The sequence below is a fragment of the Sabethes cyaneus genome, chromosome 2 (assembly GCF_943734655.1).
Source record: "Sabethes cyaneus chromosome 2, idSabCyanKW18_F2, whole genome shotgun sequence".
NCBI classification, from domain to species: Eukaryota; Metazoa; Arthropoda; class Insecta; order Diptera; family Culicidae; genus Sabethes; species Sabethes cyaneus.
Genome location: NC_071354.1, coordinates 72,641,226 through 72,657,960, shown reverse-complemented (window position 1 = coordinate 72,657,960; position 16,735 = coordinate 72,641,226). Strand labels below are relative to the sequence as shown.

Genomic DNA, 16,735 nt, shown 5'->3' with positions numbered 1-16,735 from the left:
ATACAGATACACCGAACCGCTCGTAAACTTACGTCCGAAGAGCTTGAAATTTAAAAAAAAAATCGCGAAAATATTTGCTATATAGTGTGCTTGACATAGATTTTGAACAAACGGAACAATAAAATCAATTAACTGCAACGCTGCAACTGCAGCAGAACTTTCGCAGTCACATCAAAATTTATTTACATTGAAAAACTAATTTAATAATTTACAGTAGCTGCGCTGGAAATGCGGAGACTAGCGTATCAATGACAAGGTCAAAGATAATACACATCCGAGAAGACTCATTTCATTGTTGAGGTTCGAGACGGATAGTACTTCCTGATTTAGAACTGAAAAGTAATTAGTTACCCGCAGAGAAAATCTACCTGTTGTTCCAGCGATGAATGACAGTTTCTTGAAAGAATTTTCAACAAACAGCAAAGAAATAATCTTACGCCAACCTGTCTCACGAATGCATTTTAGTCACAACCTTCGGTTAATCTACAAGTTCTATTCAATCCAAATTAATGCCAATAACAACAAACCATGCAAGTGGAACGGTAGTCATCGCGGCAAATTTAAACAGATTATAAGGCGTTTAAAGCCTCATTGATCTCGGATCTGTGTAAGTTGGCGTTCTAAAACCTAGCCCTCGTCCTTGATTTTCAATGAACCAATACCTTTGCAGACCTACTGTATGGAGTACGATTTTAAATGCATTTAGTGAGCTTTGTGGGCTAACAATCGCACCAACAAACAACGATGGCAACAACCGGTCGGTGTCGGCCATAGACAATGCGAGCGTGACTACAACGGGCAAATCATTTACGTCCACAATCTGGTCTGGTAATAATCATTTATGGTGGCAGCAATTATAAAGATGTAAAACTGATAGGAACTTGAGCCATATGTTTTTGAGTGGTAAGATGTACTTCACAGACAGTAATTGTCACTTTGCAAGGTGTCGCAGAAGAACAGCCGTACAGTCGTATAATTGTTTAAACTAGAACAAAATAAAATGGATTTAAGTCGTAGGTACAATACTAGATAAATATCAGTTGAGTTTTCTTTTCAAATTGATTGTAACTGTGGTGAATGATACCCTATTCATTTGAGGGCAAGGTTGGTTGCTCCGCAGGAATCTTTCGCTAGTTTGCTAAACTTAAATGAACTACAAATAAAATTACGTTCATTTAAGCCAGCATGCGATCTCATTTTCCCAATAGGCTTACAATTACAGAGAACCTTAAACAACTTCGCTTTAATTTCTTTAAAATTATTTGCTATCGTAATGCACTAAACATACCGCAAAGACGTGCGACCGGAAAATAAACGCTAAATGTTCGATTTTGATTTGTAAGTAATCTAAAACAAAAAGCTATGAAGGTAACAACTGAGGGCATGGCGCCTCATTTCACGGCTAATAATGAAACAAGCCCAAGCTTTGCCTCCGACGAAGCGTCGCAGCAGAGCCGCGCGATGCACCTGTGGCATGCATGCATTATGACTTGCTGTCTCGTAAAGACCTGATCGTTATAAGCTAGGTAGAGACGAAGGGAAAATTGCTTCCGATGTTCAGACAAATTAAGCTTCAAGTTCACTAACAAACGGTTCAGAATGAGTGAATGGAAAATTTCCGATGTCTGCTTTATGTTACAAATGCGATCGTTTAGCGATACGGTGAAGTTACCTCGAACGAAATTGTTCTGATTAATCGTGTTCGGAAATAATGCGGGATTTGGTCGTCTGTGGATAAACATGAAAAACTGCTCGTTGAAAAGTTTTTAGGATCTATTCTCCTACGGAAATTTTGCATAGTTTTTTCTTGGTGCCGCCATAGCCTTTCTCCTTTTGTTATCCATATCCACCGTTTGTAATTACTGGTTACATTTATTTTTCTACTGTGTTTTCGTCCCACTTCCTTAAAAAATAAGGCCAAAGTCACCATTTTGGTCAATGAAGACTGAATTGGACGGAGAATTACTGAGACATGATATTTTTATGGTCAGATATCGAAAGCGTGGACTTAGACGATAAATAGTTTCTACAGGACGGCGCAACATCACATACGGGTTATCAAATGCATCAATTTAACTGCATAGAGCCTCTGATTCAATGCCGTTAGAATTTGGTATACAATGAAAGAATTGTTGAATTATAATTGAATTTTTAATGTGCCATGGCTCGGTCAACAGGCTATAAACAGTGGCCCTCATATCTAAACGGTTCTACCGCTATTTGCTGTTTCTAATGGGGATAAATCATGAGAAAAAAGTTTATTCTGCATTCTACTTATAAAAAAAATCAGTTTTCAATCTCCTGCCGAAGGACTTGAAGTACTTTTGTCTAAGTGGCAGCTCGCAGATTTACTCAGTGATAAGCTCTATCTATCTTCTTACAAAGGTAAGACGTGTTATCAGATTGTCGAACAATCCGTGTCCCACTTAGTGCCGCAGGAAGTCGTTAATGATTAATGGAACTAGATAGAGGTGAAGCACGAGTGCCACACTTCGTTGGGTCGCAAAATAACACTTAGACATATTACGATATTACACTTACTAATTTTATTTTTATATATTACCAAAAGATATGATTGTTACCTCTAACAATCTTGATTTCAATTCAATTGAATATAACATAATTGTTATGTAGGATTTATTTTGTGTACCGTGGACCCCCGTTCGTTTGACTGTTTGTAATCTGAACACTTTTTAATTTGAACCCCGCTGGTTTGCACGACATGTAAATTAAAAATGATTCAAATGTCATTCTCAACATGACATCATTTGCTTCTGGAGACAATGCACATAAAAACGGTTTGTTTCTACTGATCTAGCGCGTTTAATCTGTTTCACATTGCGCTTTCCCAACGATTATGATAGAAATCTGATTGGAGAATGAAATATTCGCTGCTTTCAACTGCCAACTAAATGAAACCTCCAAGACAATATCAAAGAGCAGAGTGCCAGTTTATTTAAGGTCTCCAGTTGTTCAAAATAAAAACTAACCCCATTAGTTTGCATGAGGAATTATTCAAACAAACGGGGGTTCACGGTAGTTATAAATAACTGTAAATGTCGGTTTTTTTCAAACTCTAGCTTTGTGCCACAACCAGGAAGTCAAAAATTATGAACGCACAAGAGACAAAGATTTGTCTCTTAAAGCAGGGTTGCGACAATGTAAAATGAATGTCACTATTGCATGGAAGTTAGGACAATAGCAAGCTATCGTAGTTGTTTATCGTGGATACAGATGTTTCATTACAACCTGCGAAAAAGACACATTGCTGTATGCAATACGTATTGTACGCAACAAAAGCAATCCTAATCATGTCATACTGTGTCGTACCAAGGTAGTTACCAAGGTAACATTGTACGGCAGACTTTGGATCGAAGCAAGCTAGTCATTTTTTAAGGTTTTTGCTGTTCGTCCCCTTTGTTCAAGTTGTTGATAAGGTATTGTCTTTAACCAACCGCCCAGCAAACCACAAGCCGTATAATAATGTGTGAAAATCATCTTAAATACCGCTAAACAAACTGGAAATCGTACATAAAGCTTAATAAAGCGCGCCCTAGTAGGGTATTGTCGTTATCGTCGGGCCACTGTTATGGTCGGGCCATCACGATTTTACAGTTTTAGTAACTCATGATATCTATGATACAACCATTGTAAAACTTCTTACTATGATAGCTAACTTTTCACAATATTGTGAGTTTCAATCGTGTATTCACAACACGCGTACTGAATTCAGTGACTACATCTGCCAAAAAAAGTTTTCCACGTGCAATAAACTTTTCTTCAGGAAATGATTCATGAAATGCAATTATCGAGATTCATTTTGAAAATGTATGAAGTGAGTTGTGCTGCACACGAAGACTGTAGAAAAATTCCCTTCAGTAAGGTGTTTGGGAAGGCTAAGGTGAAATACCAGAAAAGCGCTATTTGTAAAGGTCGGGCCACTTGAGAAGTCATGGTTGGGCCACCATAATTTTAAGCACAAAAGCGCAATAATCGCTAGAGAATGTCAGTCACGGTAAAATGTGATGAAATAAAGCAGAATTAATACGATAAAAACCTAGATTTGTGTTGTTTTTTCATTGTAGTTGTACACTTCGGAAAAGGTGATTCTAGCAATATTAATTTTACAAGATTACAAATTTTGCAAAAATGCAATTAAAAATAGGGTATTTGTACCTATATGAGCCGTTGTTCACGGAGTTCATTCTTTTCATGTCTCTATAAAGAATTTCAATACGTATGTCTTAGGTTTTCTGCGGTGGCCCAACCTGTACAACATAGCCCGACTATGACAACATTTTTTGTCTTCACGTAAATGCCTATAACTTTTTTATTTTTTAAGCAATCAGTTCAAAACTTTCCGAAAATATACCTTATTCTTAGACCTTTGTAACGATGTATCTTGATTTCCAAAATTCCTTTTGAAACGAAAGTTATGGGCGAATTCCAAAACGTGGCCCAACCCCGACGACACTCCCCTACATATATCATATTTGTTATTTAGTATACGTACGATAATGCTTGCTGGGGCCTTGCGACAAACACATATTTTATTGTATACCTGCATCACCAATAACAAGCGCTTATGAGAGCGAGTGTGTATCAAAATATATTCATCGCAAGTTATTCTTCTCACTAGTGTGAAGGGACATTCATTTGTCCTATTGTTTTATTATCGTTATACATTCTGGTGGCTACGCTTGTTTGTTTTATAGGCAGAGAATAACTGGTTTATCGCTCTTCGTTTTTATCGGTTATTTCTGCGCATGAACAGTGATATTTTGATTTCCTGGCCACAACAAGTACCTGTATAAATCAAGTATTTCTTAATTGAACTGAAACTTTGAATTTTGTATAAACTTCTTGAACTTCTCTCTCTCTCACACACACACACACACACACACACACACACACACACACACACACACACACACACACACACACACACACACACACACACACACACACACACACACACACACACACACACACACACACACACACACACACACACACACACACACACACACACACACACACACACACACACACACACACACACACACACACACACACACACACACACACACACACACACACACACACACACACACACACACACACACACACACACACACACACACACACACACACACACACACACACACCTGTGCAGAATTCTGAAGAGTAAGTTCCAAAACCGAGTGCTTGTTTATGAGTCCGCAGAGGAGCGGAAGATGATGAACATGAGGGAGTTCCGCAAGGCTCCATCCTCGACCCAACGCTTTGGAACGGGATGTACAATGGGGTTTTGACGTTGAAACTGTCCGGAGAAGTGCTTATTGTCGGCTTTGCTCATGATATGTTGTTATCGGTGATAGGCGAAACACTGGAGGAGTTGAAAATGCTAGCGACCGAGGCAATAAGATCAATAGAAAACTGGATGCAGGGAGCAAAGCTGCAAATAGCCCACCACAAAACGAAGGTCCCGCTGGTCAGTAGTTGCAAAGCCGTACAGCGGACAGAAATCATTGTCGGAGAGCATGCAATTGCTTCAACGCGTATGCTTAAGCATCTTTGAGTAATGATGGATGATAGGCTTAACTTCAACGGCCTGTAAGAAGGCCACGAGGACTATCAACACGTTAGCCAGAATAATGCCGAATATGTACGGGCCTAGTAGCAGCAAACGACGACTACTGGCCAGCGTATCGTCGTCGGAACTACAATATGGAGCCCCAGCCTGGATCGCAGTGCTGCGAACCAAGCGGAATCGTGTAAGGCTAAATAGTCCCGCTCCCTGCTCCCGCTCATGACCGTGAGAATAGCCAGTGCATACAAAACCATAGCTGGGAAAGCTTGCGGGAGATTTAGCGTCATACAGGCCGATATGACTGCTGGATACATGCGGAAAACTCCTGGAGAGGATAATCCTAAACAGACTTACGAGGCATACAGAAGGTGGACACGGTCTGTCAAACATACAAGGGAAGTCCACGGTGGATGCTATTCGGACAGTGATCGAGCGAGCCGAGAAGTCGTCCAAACAGAGGCGATCATTGTAACGACGTGTCGTTGTTACGATCGACGTAAAAAATGCCTTCAACAGTGCTAGTTGAGAGGCCATCGCTGTGTCGATGCTTGTCCCGGGATATCTATGCAGAATTCTGAGGAGTTACTTCAGGAATCAGGAATCAGACGATTGGTTACGAGATCGCTGAGGGGAGTAAGATGATGAACATTGCGTCTGAAGTTCCACAAGATTCCATCCTTGGTCCAACACTTTGGAACAGGATGTATACTGGATGACTGTCTTTGAAGCTGCCTAGAGGTGCGGTGATCGCGGGTTTTGCGAATGACATCATACTATCGGTGACAGGCGAATCACTGGAGGAGGTAAAAATGCTAATGGCAGAGGCGATTCGAACTATCGAGAACTAGATGCAGGGGGCAAAGCTACAAATCACCCACCATAAAACAGAGGTTCTTTTTGGGTCCCAACGGACCGTTCAGACACCTGGTAGACCAGAAGTTTAAGGTCTAGGTGTCCCTCTCTCCCTGTCCGTTTACAACCACGGGTCCAACCAGAGGGGAGTTTCTGGTTTTTCCCGGGACTTGGTTGTATTACCAGCTGGCACCACGAGGAGGTAGGGATAAGAGTTGCTGAAAGTGGTCAGGTTACACTGTTATAGCCATTCACCAGCCAAGCTGTATTATGTGAAATGTGATGTACGACGGAGTATTGAAGGTAAGCTTACCCAGTGGCGTGAGGATTGTTGGCTTCGCACACGACGTGGTGTTCCTATTTAGAAACTGGTCAATCACGAGAAGAGATGGAGGTCCTCACTATCAGAAGTCATAAATGCTGTGAAAAATTGGATGCGGAAGAATAACCTGGTGATATCTCGTCATAGAACGGTAGTGATAAAGATCAGGAACCGAAAGATAGTACGGTAAGTGAAAATCGTGGTCAGGGAATTTCCCATTCATTCGAAGCGTGAGGTAAAACACTTCCGCGTGATCGATGCGTACGAGCGATCATATCGATAACCAGAATCTTGCCGAACAATTCGCAGCTATGAGGAGACTTCTAACTAGTGGTACCCCGTTATTACTTAGGTATGCTACACCGTCAAAATAAAACGGAGGGTGGAGGCCGTCTACGTTATTGCCGCAATGATCCCTATTAAAGTGAGTGAACACTCTTGATTGTGTTACAGAGGCAGAGGTATCCGTGGAGTTCGAAGAAGAACACGAATAGAGATCATACAAAAATGACAACAACAACAATCCGGTGAACAGAAAATAGTCACATCGGCTGATCCCGAACGCGTCCACGTAGATGAATAGGAAGCAAGAAGAAAGCAACTTCCACCTGACACAATTCCTGCCAGAACATGGTCGCTATAAAAAGTACCTGCATAGATTCGGATACTCAGAGTCCCTTCTTTGTCTATCCAAGAAGTGCCTGAGCATGTGATCTTAGACTGTTTACGGTTCGGCTGAGTGAAGGGCGCAATGTTTGCTACCAGCGGGGCCCGCTAAAATACGTGGAATGTGTTCACTGGAGCTAGCTAGAGGCGCTAGCTGCAGCGAAAATAGCATGAAGGTCAAAAGGTGAGCCTTTAGGAGCTTAGCGGTTCACGAGAAGATGCCAAAGCTAGCTGATTGGCTCGACAATGTTAGAGTTAAAACCCTCACTCAACCAACAAACATTTTTGTTGAATAGTAGCTTATTCAACCGTTGTATAGCTAATTACTGGGTAACAAGCGTTTGATAAACTGTTATACAACAGAAATGTCTATTGGGCAGTGAGTCCCAAGCCAGTGCCATGCTCACGGAGTAATGCTTAACGGTGGCTTCGGGAGGTTTTGGGGGTAGGATCAGTGCGTATTTCAATGGTTCACACTATGCCATGCGATGCTTATTAGCATTCACTGGCAAGGCATTTCCGTACATGAAAAAGGCACACTTTGAGCACACAGACAAACAGAAGACTCAGATACACATACATAAAGCTTCAAAAAATATTCTATTCGCGAAAATGTGTCGCATGGTACCAAATAGTTATTCGGTTCGTTGGGTCTCGTTTGGTAATTCTAAGTCTATATCACTTTATACCGTCACACGAGATTATGTTATAATAGAAAGGCGAAAACAACGTTGTCGTTTCTTATTTTTGTTTTTTGTTTACAACAGAACCGTTCAGAACACAATAACACAAAGCACTCAAAAGCTAACCCAGTTATGTGTTTTTGTTATTTTTTTTACACTCACTTATAAATAAATGCTAACATCGTCATTGACATTGAACTCCAAAGCGCGCAAGAATTGCCGCCAATCGGTTCGCCGGTGCCGTGGTGTTGAACCGTAAAAAATAAAGCTCGTTCAACCTGTACGACGGATTGCGGCTTTACACTTTTCGACCAGAGCGCCGGCAATTGGTTGGTTGCTTGCGTGCTCCAATGGCATTGCGGTGTTTCGTCTACGTCAGCATGTTTGATCAGTCGGAACTTTACTACGTCATACACATAATCATAAAAGCAAACCAACTGTGTAACTGCATAATTAAATCTGAATGAAATGCATCGTAAGCATCGAACAGTGCTGAATGCGGTAGCTTTTCTGGGTTGAACTATGAGAACTTGATGAACGGGTTTCTAGCCATGTAGGTAAGCTCGGGCGGTCGCTAATTACATATTCAGCAATAAAAGTCGCTAACCGGTACCTGCCAGCCGTAGATCATGAGAACTGTACGTGTGCTTGATAATTAGAGCAGAGTAAATAATTCTTGTTAAACTTTTTTTATAGCTTGATGCGATTCATTCGTTTGAAACCGATTTGGTGAGAGGAACTAAGGATTGGTTCCGGCACAGATCACAATGCAAGGACACGATAATAACGGGTTCGTTAATGACAGCCCTTCTATACCGGGTCAGTTCCGATGGAGTACAAAAATTGGAAATGTCGGCAGCCCAGAAAATGGTCTTCGAGGAAAAGAACAAAGCAACGGCAGAGATGACGGTTCGGTAAGTTTTAGTGATGGACGAAATTTCTTGTCAACTATGTACCTACCTAATATCTGTTTATTTCAGTTAGCAACCCAAGTAGTGGGCACCAGTTCAACAGCCTCTTTGGACAATAGCACCGGTCGGGATCAGTGGGGCAAAGGCATTGAGTTCTTGATGTCGTGCATAGCCATGTCCGTTGGGTTGGGTAATGTTTGGCGGTTTCCGTTTATTGCGCTGGAAAACGGAGGCGGTGCTTTTGTTATCCCCTACATCATAGTGTTGCTGCTGGTTGGCAAGCCTGTCTACTACATGGAAATGATCATCGGTCAATTTTCCAGCCGGGGAAGCGTCAAAATCTACGACTGCGCTCCGATTATGAGAGGTAAATTTTGGTTTAATCAGACATATCCCATGTAAATATTGTAAATTTCACCCGTACCTCTTCGCAAATTTTGTAACTCTGCCCGCGTCAAGGCGTCGGCTACGGGCAGATTATCTCGATAGCGATCGTCTCCACGTACTATTCGTCTCTGATGGCAACCACGCTGAAGTACCTTTTCGATTCGTTTCAAAGCATTCTTCCGTGGGCCGTCTGTGATGAAAGTTGGGAGAGCTTCTGTATTCCCTCTGGAAATGCCGCTAGCCGACCGTCAGCCAACTCAATGGCGACGAATGTGTCGATGAGTTCCCCCCTCGTGGAGATGAGTTCTTCGGCTGAATTGTACTATAAGTAAGTTTAGTTGTGCAGTTGGGGTACGCCTTGAATACGGTATATAACTGGGTTGTTTATCATAAGATTTATTTGTTGATCGGGGTTGAGTGCACTGACAGGGTCAACTTTAAAGTGGTAGTAACTAATAACAATAGTTTTAATTTTTCAAATAGGTGTTGGATATGGACAGATTTTTTCGGTGATCGCCTTAATCACATACTACTCATCACTTATGTCAATAATTTTGAGCTATATGTTTGACTCATTTCGGAGTCCTCTACCGTGGGCTCATTGTCGGCCGGAATGGGGACCCAACTGCCTGGATGCTGCAGCGAAAGCAGCATCCGATGGCAGTGTAAATGATAACAATAATACAAATATACTAAGCAGCTCGGAGTTTTATTTTAAGTAAGTAATGAATGTTTTCGATAGACACCTTCTCATTTGGTTTGATTTATGTTTCCATGCGTTTGTCAAAACCTGGTTTCTATCGGTTCCTGCATGGTCGTGGAAGCATGCAATGCTAATGTTTTCACAAGTATAAGATGTACGTTTTTCATTTCTGTGTAATATATTAACATTTATGTAAATACTACTAACTAGAAAACCTTTCGTCGTTCTGCCGATAATTCCTGCATGTACAAGTAGTAAGGTTGCAAACCCCGTTGCGTCATATTAAGGTAAAAAAGGTAAAATGATTCTACAATTGATGAAGGGACGGTAAGGGAAAGTAATGAAGAAGGATTTTTTCGGGAATGAAGGGGAAGGAAGGGGAAGGAAAAGAAGTCTGCACAACCCCCCTTATTAACCATAGCGCGACATGGGTTGTTCTATTTTTAGACACACAACGTGCCTCTTCCTACATCTACTGTAGAAACTCATTCCCGAAAAAATCCTTCTTCATTACTTTCCCTTACCGTCCCTTCATCAATTGTAGAATCATCGTTTCAAAAAAAGGAGTTTTTTTGTTTGAAACAAAAATTCTGTTCATGAAAATATATTCTCTGTATTCAGATTGGCAAGAAGAATACAGTGAATACATTTCGATGAACAGAACCCCTCTTTTGGACCCAAAAACTGCTTCCGAAATTGGGCTCTCCAACGAAAAGTTAATAAGCGCTAGTTTCCCGTTAAGCACAATCCATACTTTATTTCAAGTTTTCGGCGCAGGATGAATTGGATATAATTAGTACCAGTTCGTCATACGCAAGATTTTATTTTATTTATTATGAACAGAGAACAATTATTTACAATTGCTGCTTTGAAGGTCAAGCATCGACGAGCGTGGAATGAGTTGACCACGATCCTTGGGAGGAAAAAGCACCAGAAGGAGGATAGAGGTCTTGAAGAGCTAAAACAACTATTCCGGGCTAGTGAGACTCGCAAGTTCGATGAGAAGGTAAACCAATCTCGTAAAAGATACACACCGAAGCCTGATATGTGCAAAGACGACGAGGGAAACCTGATCACAAACAAGCATGAGGTAGTTAACAGGTGGAAGTAATTCTTCGATGAGTATCTCACCGGTGAAACAAAAGTAGACGGAACGCAAGTTAATCTAAGAATGCTCAAAAACGATAACAGTATGCCGGCTCCCAGCCTCGAAGAGATCCGGCGAGAAATTGGTCTGCTGAAAAATAATAGAGCCGCCGAAAAGAACCGACTCTGGACTGCACGCTTCAAAAATGAACCATTAGCAATGACACTTTACTGGATAATTTTAGGGATTTTTGAAGGGGAGAAACTACCAGAGGAGTGGATGGAAGGTGTGGTTTCTCCCATCCACAGAAGGAGTGGTCAGCTAGATTGTTGTAATTACCGCGGTATAACGCTGGTCAACGCCGCCTACAAGGTGCTCTCTAAGATGTTGTTGCGTCTTCTATCCCCAATAGCAAAAGTATTCGTAGGGCAGTATCAGGCGGACTTTATAGGGGCCTGTGCTACTACGGATCAAATTTTTACTTTCCGACAAATCATCCAGAAATGACGAGAGTACAACGTGCCCACGCATCATATTTTCGTGGATTTCAGAGCAGCATATGCTACAGTTGAACGTGAACAGCTATGGTAGATAATGCACGAGTACGGTGTTCCGGACAAACTGACGTGGCTGATCAAAGCAACCCAGGAACGAGTGATGTACTACGTGTGTGGTTCGGTGACACTCACGAGTCCTTTCAAATTACGCAAAAGGGTTGTGGCACTGTCCTGCATGACGAATTTCGCTTTAACTGGTCTATGGGGTTAGCAGCACCCTCTCAGAGTTCAGTGAAACTTTTTGTGTGTAAAGAGTCCATGTAAATAAACAACTTTGCACACTTAGTTTTTCCAAAATTGGTCGACTCTCTACACACACAAAGTTTCATTGAATTCTGAGAGGGTCGTTCCAACCTTTGGTCGAGTTGGCGTGAAAACCGTTTATTGAAGGTGTGATCTGGCGAGCGGGCATCGAAATAGAGGAACAATAGAGTAGCCAACTCCTAGCCTTCGTAGATGACCTCGACAACTAGAAACCTTGGGACGGCGCCGGCGGAGGCAATTTACGCCAGACTAAAAACGGAGACTAGGACAGGGTTACAAATCAATGCGTTGATAACCAAATAGGGCACGGGAGGGTATTTTCGGCCCATTAAGCGATTGCATCTATTTTTTCGGCCTAGGGTCTAGTACTAGTGGAAAAACAGGTGGTTTTGACGTTCATGGAATAAAAAATAGTAGATTTCTTACAGTCTTGAGAAAACAGTTATAACATATTAAAATTGTATGTCGGCAAAATATTTTTATTGGCGAAAGAAAAGGCAAATTGGCTGAATTTAGAAACCTGCTTAATGCCTTCCCGTATCCTATATGGTAGGAAGAGGCACCAGAGAAAACAACGTTTGCCTCGCACGGACAGTGACTATTGACGGCGATGAACTGCAGGTGGTTGATGAATTCGTAAACAGCAGTCCCCCGAATAAAGCGGTGGGTGCTGGTATACGCCCATGGTGATTTCTTAGATGTCCATTAATCAATAAAGTTGATTTTTGGTACATTATTAGTATCTGGTATAACTTAGTCAACTGTCAAAAATGAACTTGATTGGTTAATGGACAGCTGAGATATTGCGTTTGGCGTACAGCAATACCCATCGTCTTATTCGGGGGTTTCCTGTATATGGGATCTCTAGTCACCGCTGACAATAATAAGAGTGAGGAGATTTAACGCCGCATTCAAGCTGGAAATCGAGCCTACTTTTCCCTCCGCAAGACGCTTCGATCAAGAAGCCTACGCCGTCACACATAACTGACGATGTACAAAACGCTTCGGTCTATTGGTAGTCCTTGAGACTTGAGACAGTAACTTTGCTTACGGAAGACATACGTGCATTTGCCATATTCGAGTGAAAAATGTTGCGGGTTATTTATAGTGGAGTACAAACCTAAAGCGGAGAGTAGCGCAGGCGTATGACCAACGCAGGCGTAGTGCCTGCACCAGGGGTGGAGAGGTTCCCATCGTACACCTGGCGAAAGTTGGGAGACTATGTCACCAGGAATAGATGGGACCAACGTGCTAGATGACTCGACAAGGTTGAAGACGACTTGATCCTCGAGATGCTTAACGCCACCCAACCTCTATGCTGAAGGAAGGAATCAATTGTTTTTAAAGATCTATATATTTTCAGTTGATTTCCTTGAAACCAGATATTTAGAGACGTGGCCTGGTGCAACATGTTATATTGCGGCCATCTGATCTGATCGGTTTCTATCAAAGCCTATGTATTGTATAGTTATGTTAATGTTCGCCGATAAATCAGCTTCAATTCAAGGCCTAAAACAAAACATTCGGATAACTATAGCGGCCATACCAGCCGAAACACTGCGGTCATCGAAAATTGGAGCGTTAGAGTGAAAAAAAGTAGACGGGTCCTGCCTACTGGCACGAGCGCAGGCTTGACGGAGGACAGAGAAATTTGTCTCCTAATGATGATACCAGGGATCTTTATGAATGTCAATATAATTCTTCAATGAGAAATGATGGTACCATCAATAATGATTGAATTAAAATAGTTAGCAATGGCAGTGGGATAGCGATAATAAACAAAATGCAACAAGAATCATTAAAATGCAAGTGTGGAAAACTTAATAAATCGTCAATTACTACCCAAGTAACAATTTCAGGCTGAACAAGCCCTTTTGTAGCTGATTATCTGGTCTAAAGTTTTTTTTTATAAAACCGCATTAATACCGTTAAGCCGCAGTAAAGTGTTTGATGTTTAAAAGTTGTTTAAACGTGGCTTTTTAGTAGAAAAACCCACTATGAAGCTTATTTTTCAGCTTTCGGGAGAAGCTTCCTTTTATTATACCATACCAATAGAGATTCCAATAGCGAATAGAACCTTCTGAGTGCATTAATACGATTTTGCTCATTGATACTATAACGTCATTGACGCCAGTTCACGTATTAACTAGAGCACCCTCCTCGTGTAGTATACCACTGACGAGCCATGTCTACGTTTCTATGACACAATTACTCATGTAGTCGACAAGCACGTACCAATAATGGAGAGTACACGTGAAACGTAAACAATCGTCAACCGTGGCGGAATGCTGGTCTAAACAACTCTCGTAAACGCCTAAAAGAAGATGGTAAACACTGCTTTTAACATAGATCTAGTCAAAACAAACGGATTCTCCGCAATATGATGCACAATGTTTTGTCTACATCTTATCGGAAGTATATTCATAGAATAGAAGCTCAAGTAAAATGTGATCCGTCATCTTTCTGGAATTTACCCTAAAGCCGTAGCAAATGTCGTGAAGTTCCTAATAACTAGGATTGGGCGATACCGTATCGATACCCGCGATATCGATACTCGAAAGCCGATATTTCGATATATTTCATCGATACTTACGACGTCGATATTATGCTACATCGATAATTTCATCCCGATACTGTTTTGATATAGCGGGATATGCAGCTGAAAAAATATAGGCTAAAACTAGGCCAGGAAAGCAATATTTTAAGGATTTTTTCGCGAGTAGTTTCCTTTTCAGGTGCTACTAAGCTTAATTATTAAATTTACTTTACTGGAATTGACTCTTATGCAAAACCTTGAACAATGTCACTTACATGTTGAACGCTTATTGAACAGTAAGTGCATACAATATGCGATTTTCAGCAATTCAGAATTGACCGGAGAGCACAGAGAGTAGTATTGGGAGTTGACGGCATTAACAAAGACACCCGCTTTCTACGCGCCCTAATAGCGGTGAAAGGGGCAGAGGTGGGACAGAGATCGAGCAATGCCCGGCGGACTCTGCAGGAATGGCCAAGAAGCGCCAGCAATGACACATCACTGGATGGTTTCAGGGGTTTGGGAGAGGGCTGCCGGACGAGTGGATTGAGGGTGTGGTTTGTCCCATCTACAGAAAGGGCGATCGGATACATTGCTGTAATTACCGCAGCATAACGCTGGTCAAAGCCACCAACAAATTTTGTTGCGTCGTCTATCCCCGGTGGCAGGAGAGTGCGTAGGGTAGTACCAGGTGGGCTTTATGGAGGGCCGTTGCTACTACGGATCAAATTTTTACTCTTCGGTAGGTCTTCCAGATGTGTCGGGAGTACAACCCATCATATTTTGTGGATTCTGGGGCAGCATACGATTCAGTCGGGCGCGAACAGCTGTAGTAGGTAGTGCGGTTTTCCGTACAAAGTGACGTGTCCGAAATAGAGCTGCACTGGAGCGAGTGATGTGTTGCGTGTGTGTTTTGGCGGCACTCTCTTTGCTCAACATGATTTTATTGATTAATTTTTATGAATCCCTTTTTTGTGAAGCATTTCCTAATCCCAGAATGCCGCCTTAAATAGTATCAATAAATCTAATATCGATGCTTCACGAACGATATATCGACAGCATCGATATAGCGGCGAATTTGATGTTGATATTCAATTATTGATACATTCGGGAATTTTGCCCAATCCTACTAATAACCATCATCGGTGCACGAACATGGGTACCGGGTACCTCGCGATGGATACTACGGCGATTCCTGGGTAATGTGGCCCGCTGGCCGTTATCTGCTGCCTTTCCCCACGAATTTTTCCATGTGAATGGAGTAACGGATGCGGTCAATGAACGGATTGTTTCTCGTTCCTCTGGCACTTTGGCACTCGCGGATTCTTATATAAAGTAACAGATTTATTTATACTTTTGACGCAGAGTACGTCTTGACTCTCTCACAGTTCACTTGAAAGGTCTTGGCGATGTTTATGCTATAGAACGAAAAGCGCATAGATAAACATTAAACCAGCAATTGAAAGAGGTGGGGGGTTATTGACGGTTGGTAGGGATCATATAGGATAGAATGGAATCAGAAATCGGTGGTTTCGACTTGTCGCCTACGACTCTATTCACACTTGCCTTAGGTTTTAAGATACGCCGAATCGTTACAAACTAAATTCTATTGCTTTCCTAAGCCCTCGAGGCAGTATTCTCGGATCACTAATTTTCGTCCTTTTTTAAACGATATTTTTACTCCACTGACTCTGAGAAACTGTTATTTTCTGATGTTATTGAAATCCTCCATACTATTATATTATTACTGTACTATTGATTCTAACAGTCTCTACCAGTCGAGACTCGACCATACGGCAACTGGCTTATTAGACCAGTTTCTTACCTCGAGACCATCTGGGAGGCTACAACGTGCAGAATTATTTAAGCTTTTGCTTTAAAGTGACTTATCGTTACCTAATCGTACTTCAAACCTTATATTGTTTTATAAATGTATCACATTTCTGTTGTTAGGTAACGATCGTGACATTGTTGTATCCATTATTTCGTAATTCTTCGAAAGTAATTTTGATTTCAAAAGTGTACGATGCCTGTTTAAAATATTTAACCATTTTCAATAACACTTCGGTGAAAGTTGCATATTCATTATCATATGGTCTATTGGATTGCTTTTGAACTAATCTCATGGTTTTATTTGTTTAGTTTAATAAAAACAATAAAAGATAAAGCGATTA

General features: G+C 41.5%; 1 protein-coding gene across 2 annotated transcripts in view; it reads left to right on the top strand.

Moving 5' to 3' along the window:
• Positions 1-16,735, top strand: part of LOC128738281 (sodium-dependent nutrient amino acid transporter 1) — a 46,670-nt gene that overhangs the window by 28,200 nt on the left and 1,735 nt on the right. The window contains exons 2-4 of one of the 2 annotated variants that reach the window (XM_053833295.1): positions 8,813-9,030; positions 9,097-9,394; positions 9,898-10,132. In XM_053833295.1, coding sequence (XP_053689270.1) covers positions 8,884-9,030; positions 9,097-9,394; positions 9,898-10,132 — 680 coding nt within the window. In that variant the 5' untranslated portion in view covers positions 8,813-8,883. Of the gene's footprint in view, positions 1-8,812; positions 9,031-9,096; positions 9,395-9,486; positions 9,743-9,897; positions 10,133-16,735 lie in introns of both variants that reach the window. The other variant, XM_053833293.1, reaches the window with a different exon arrangement.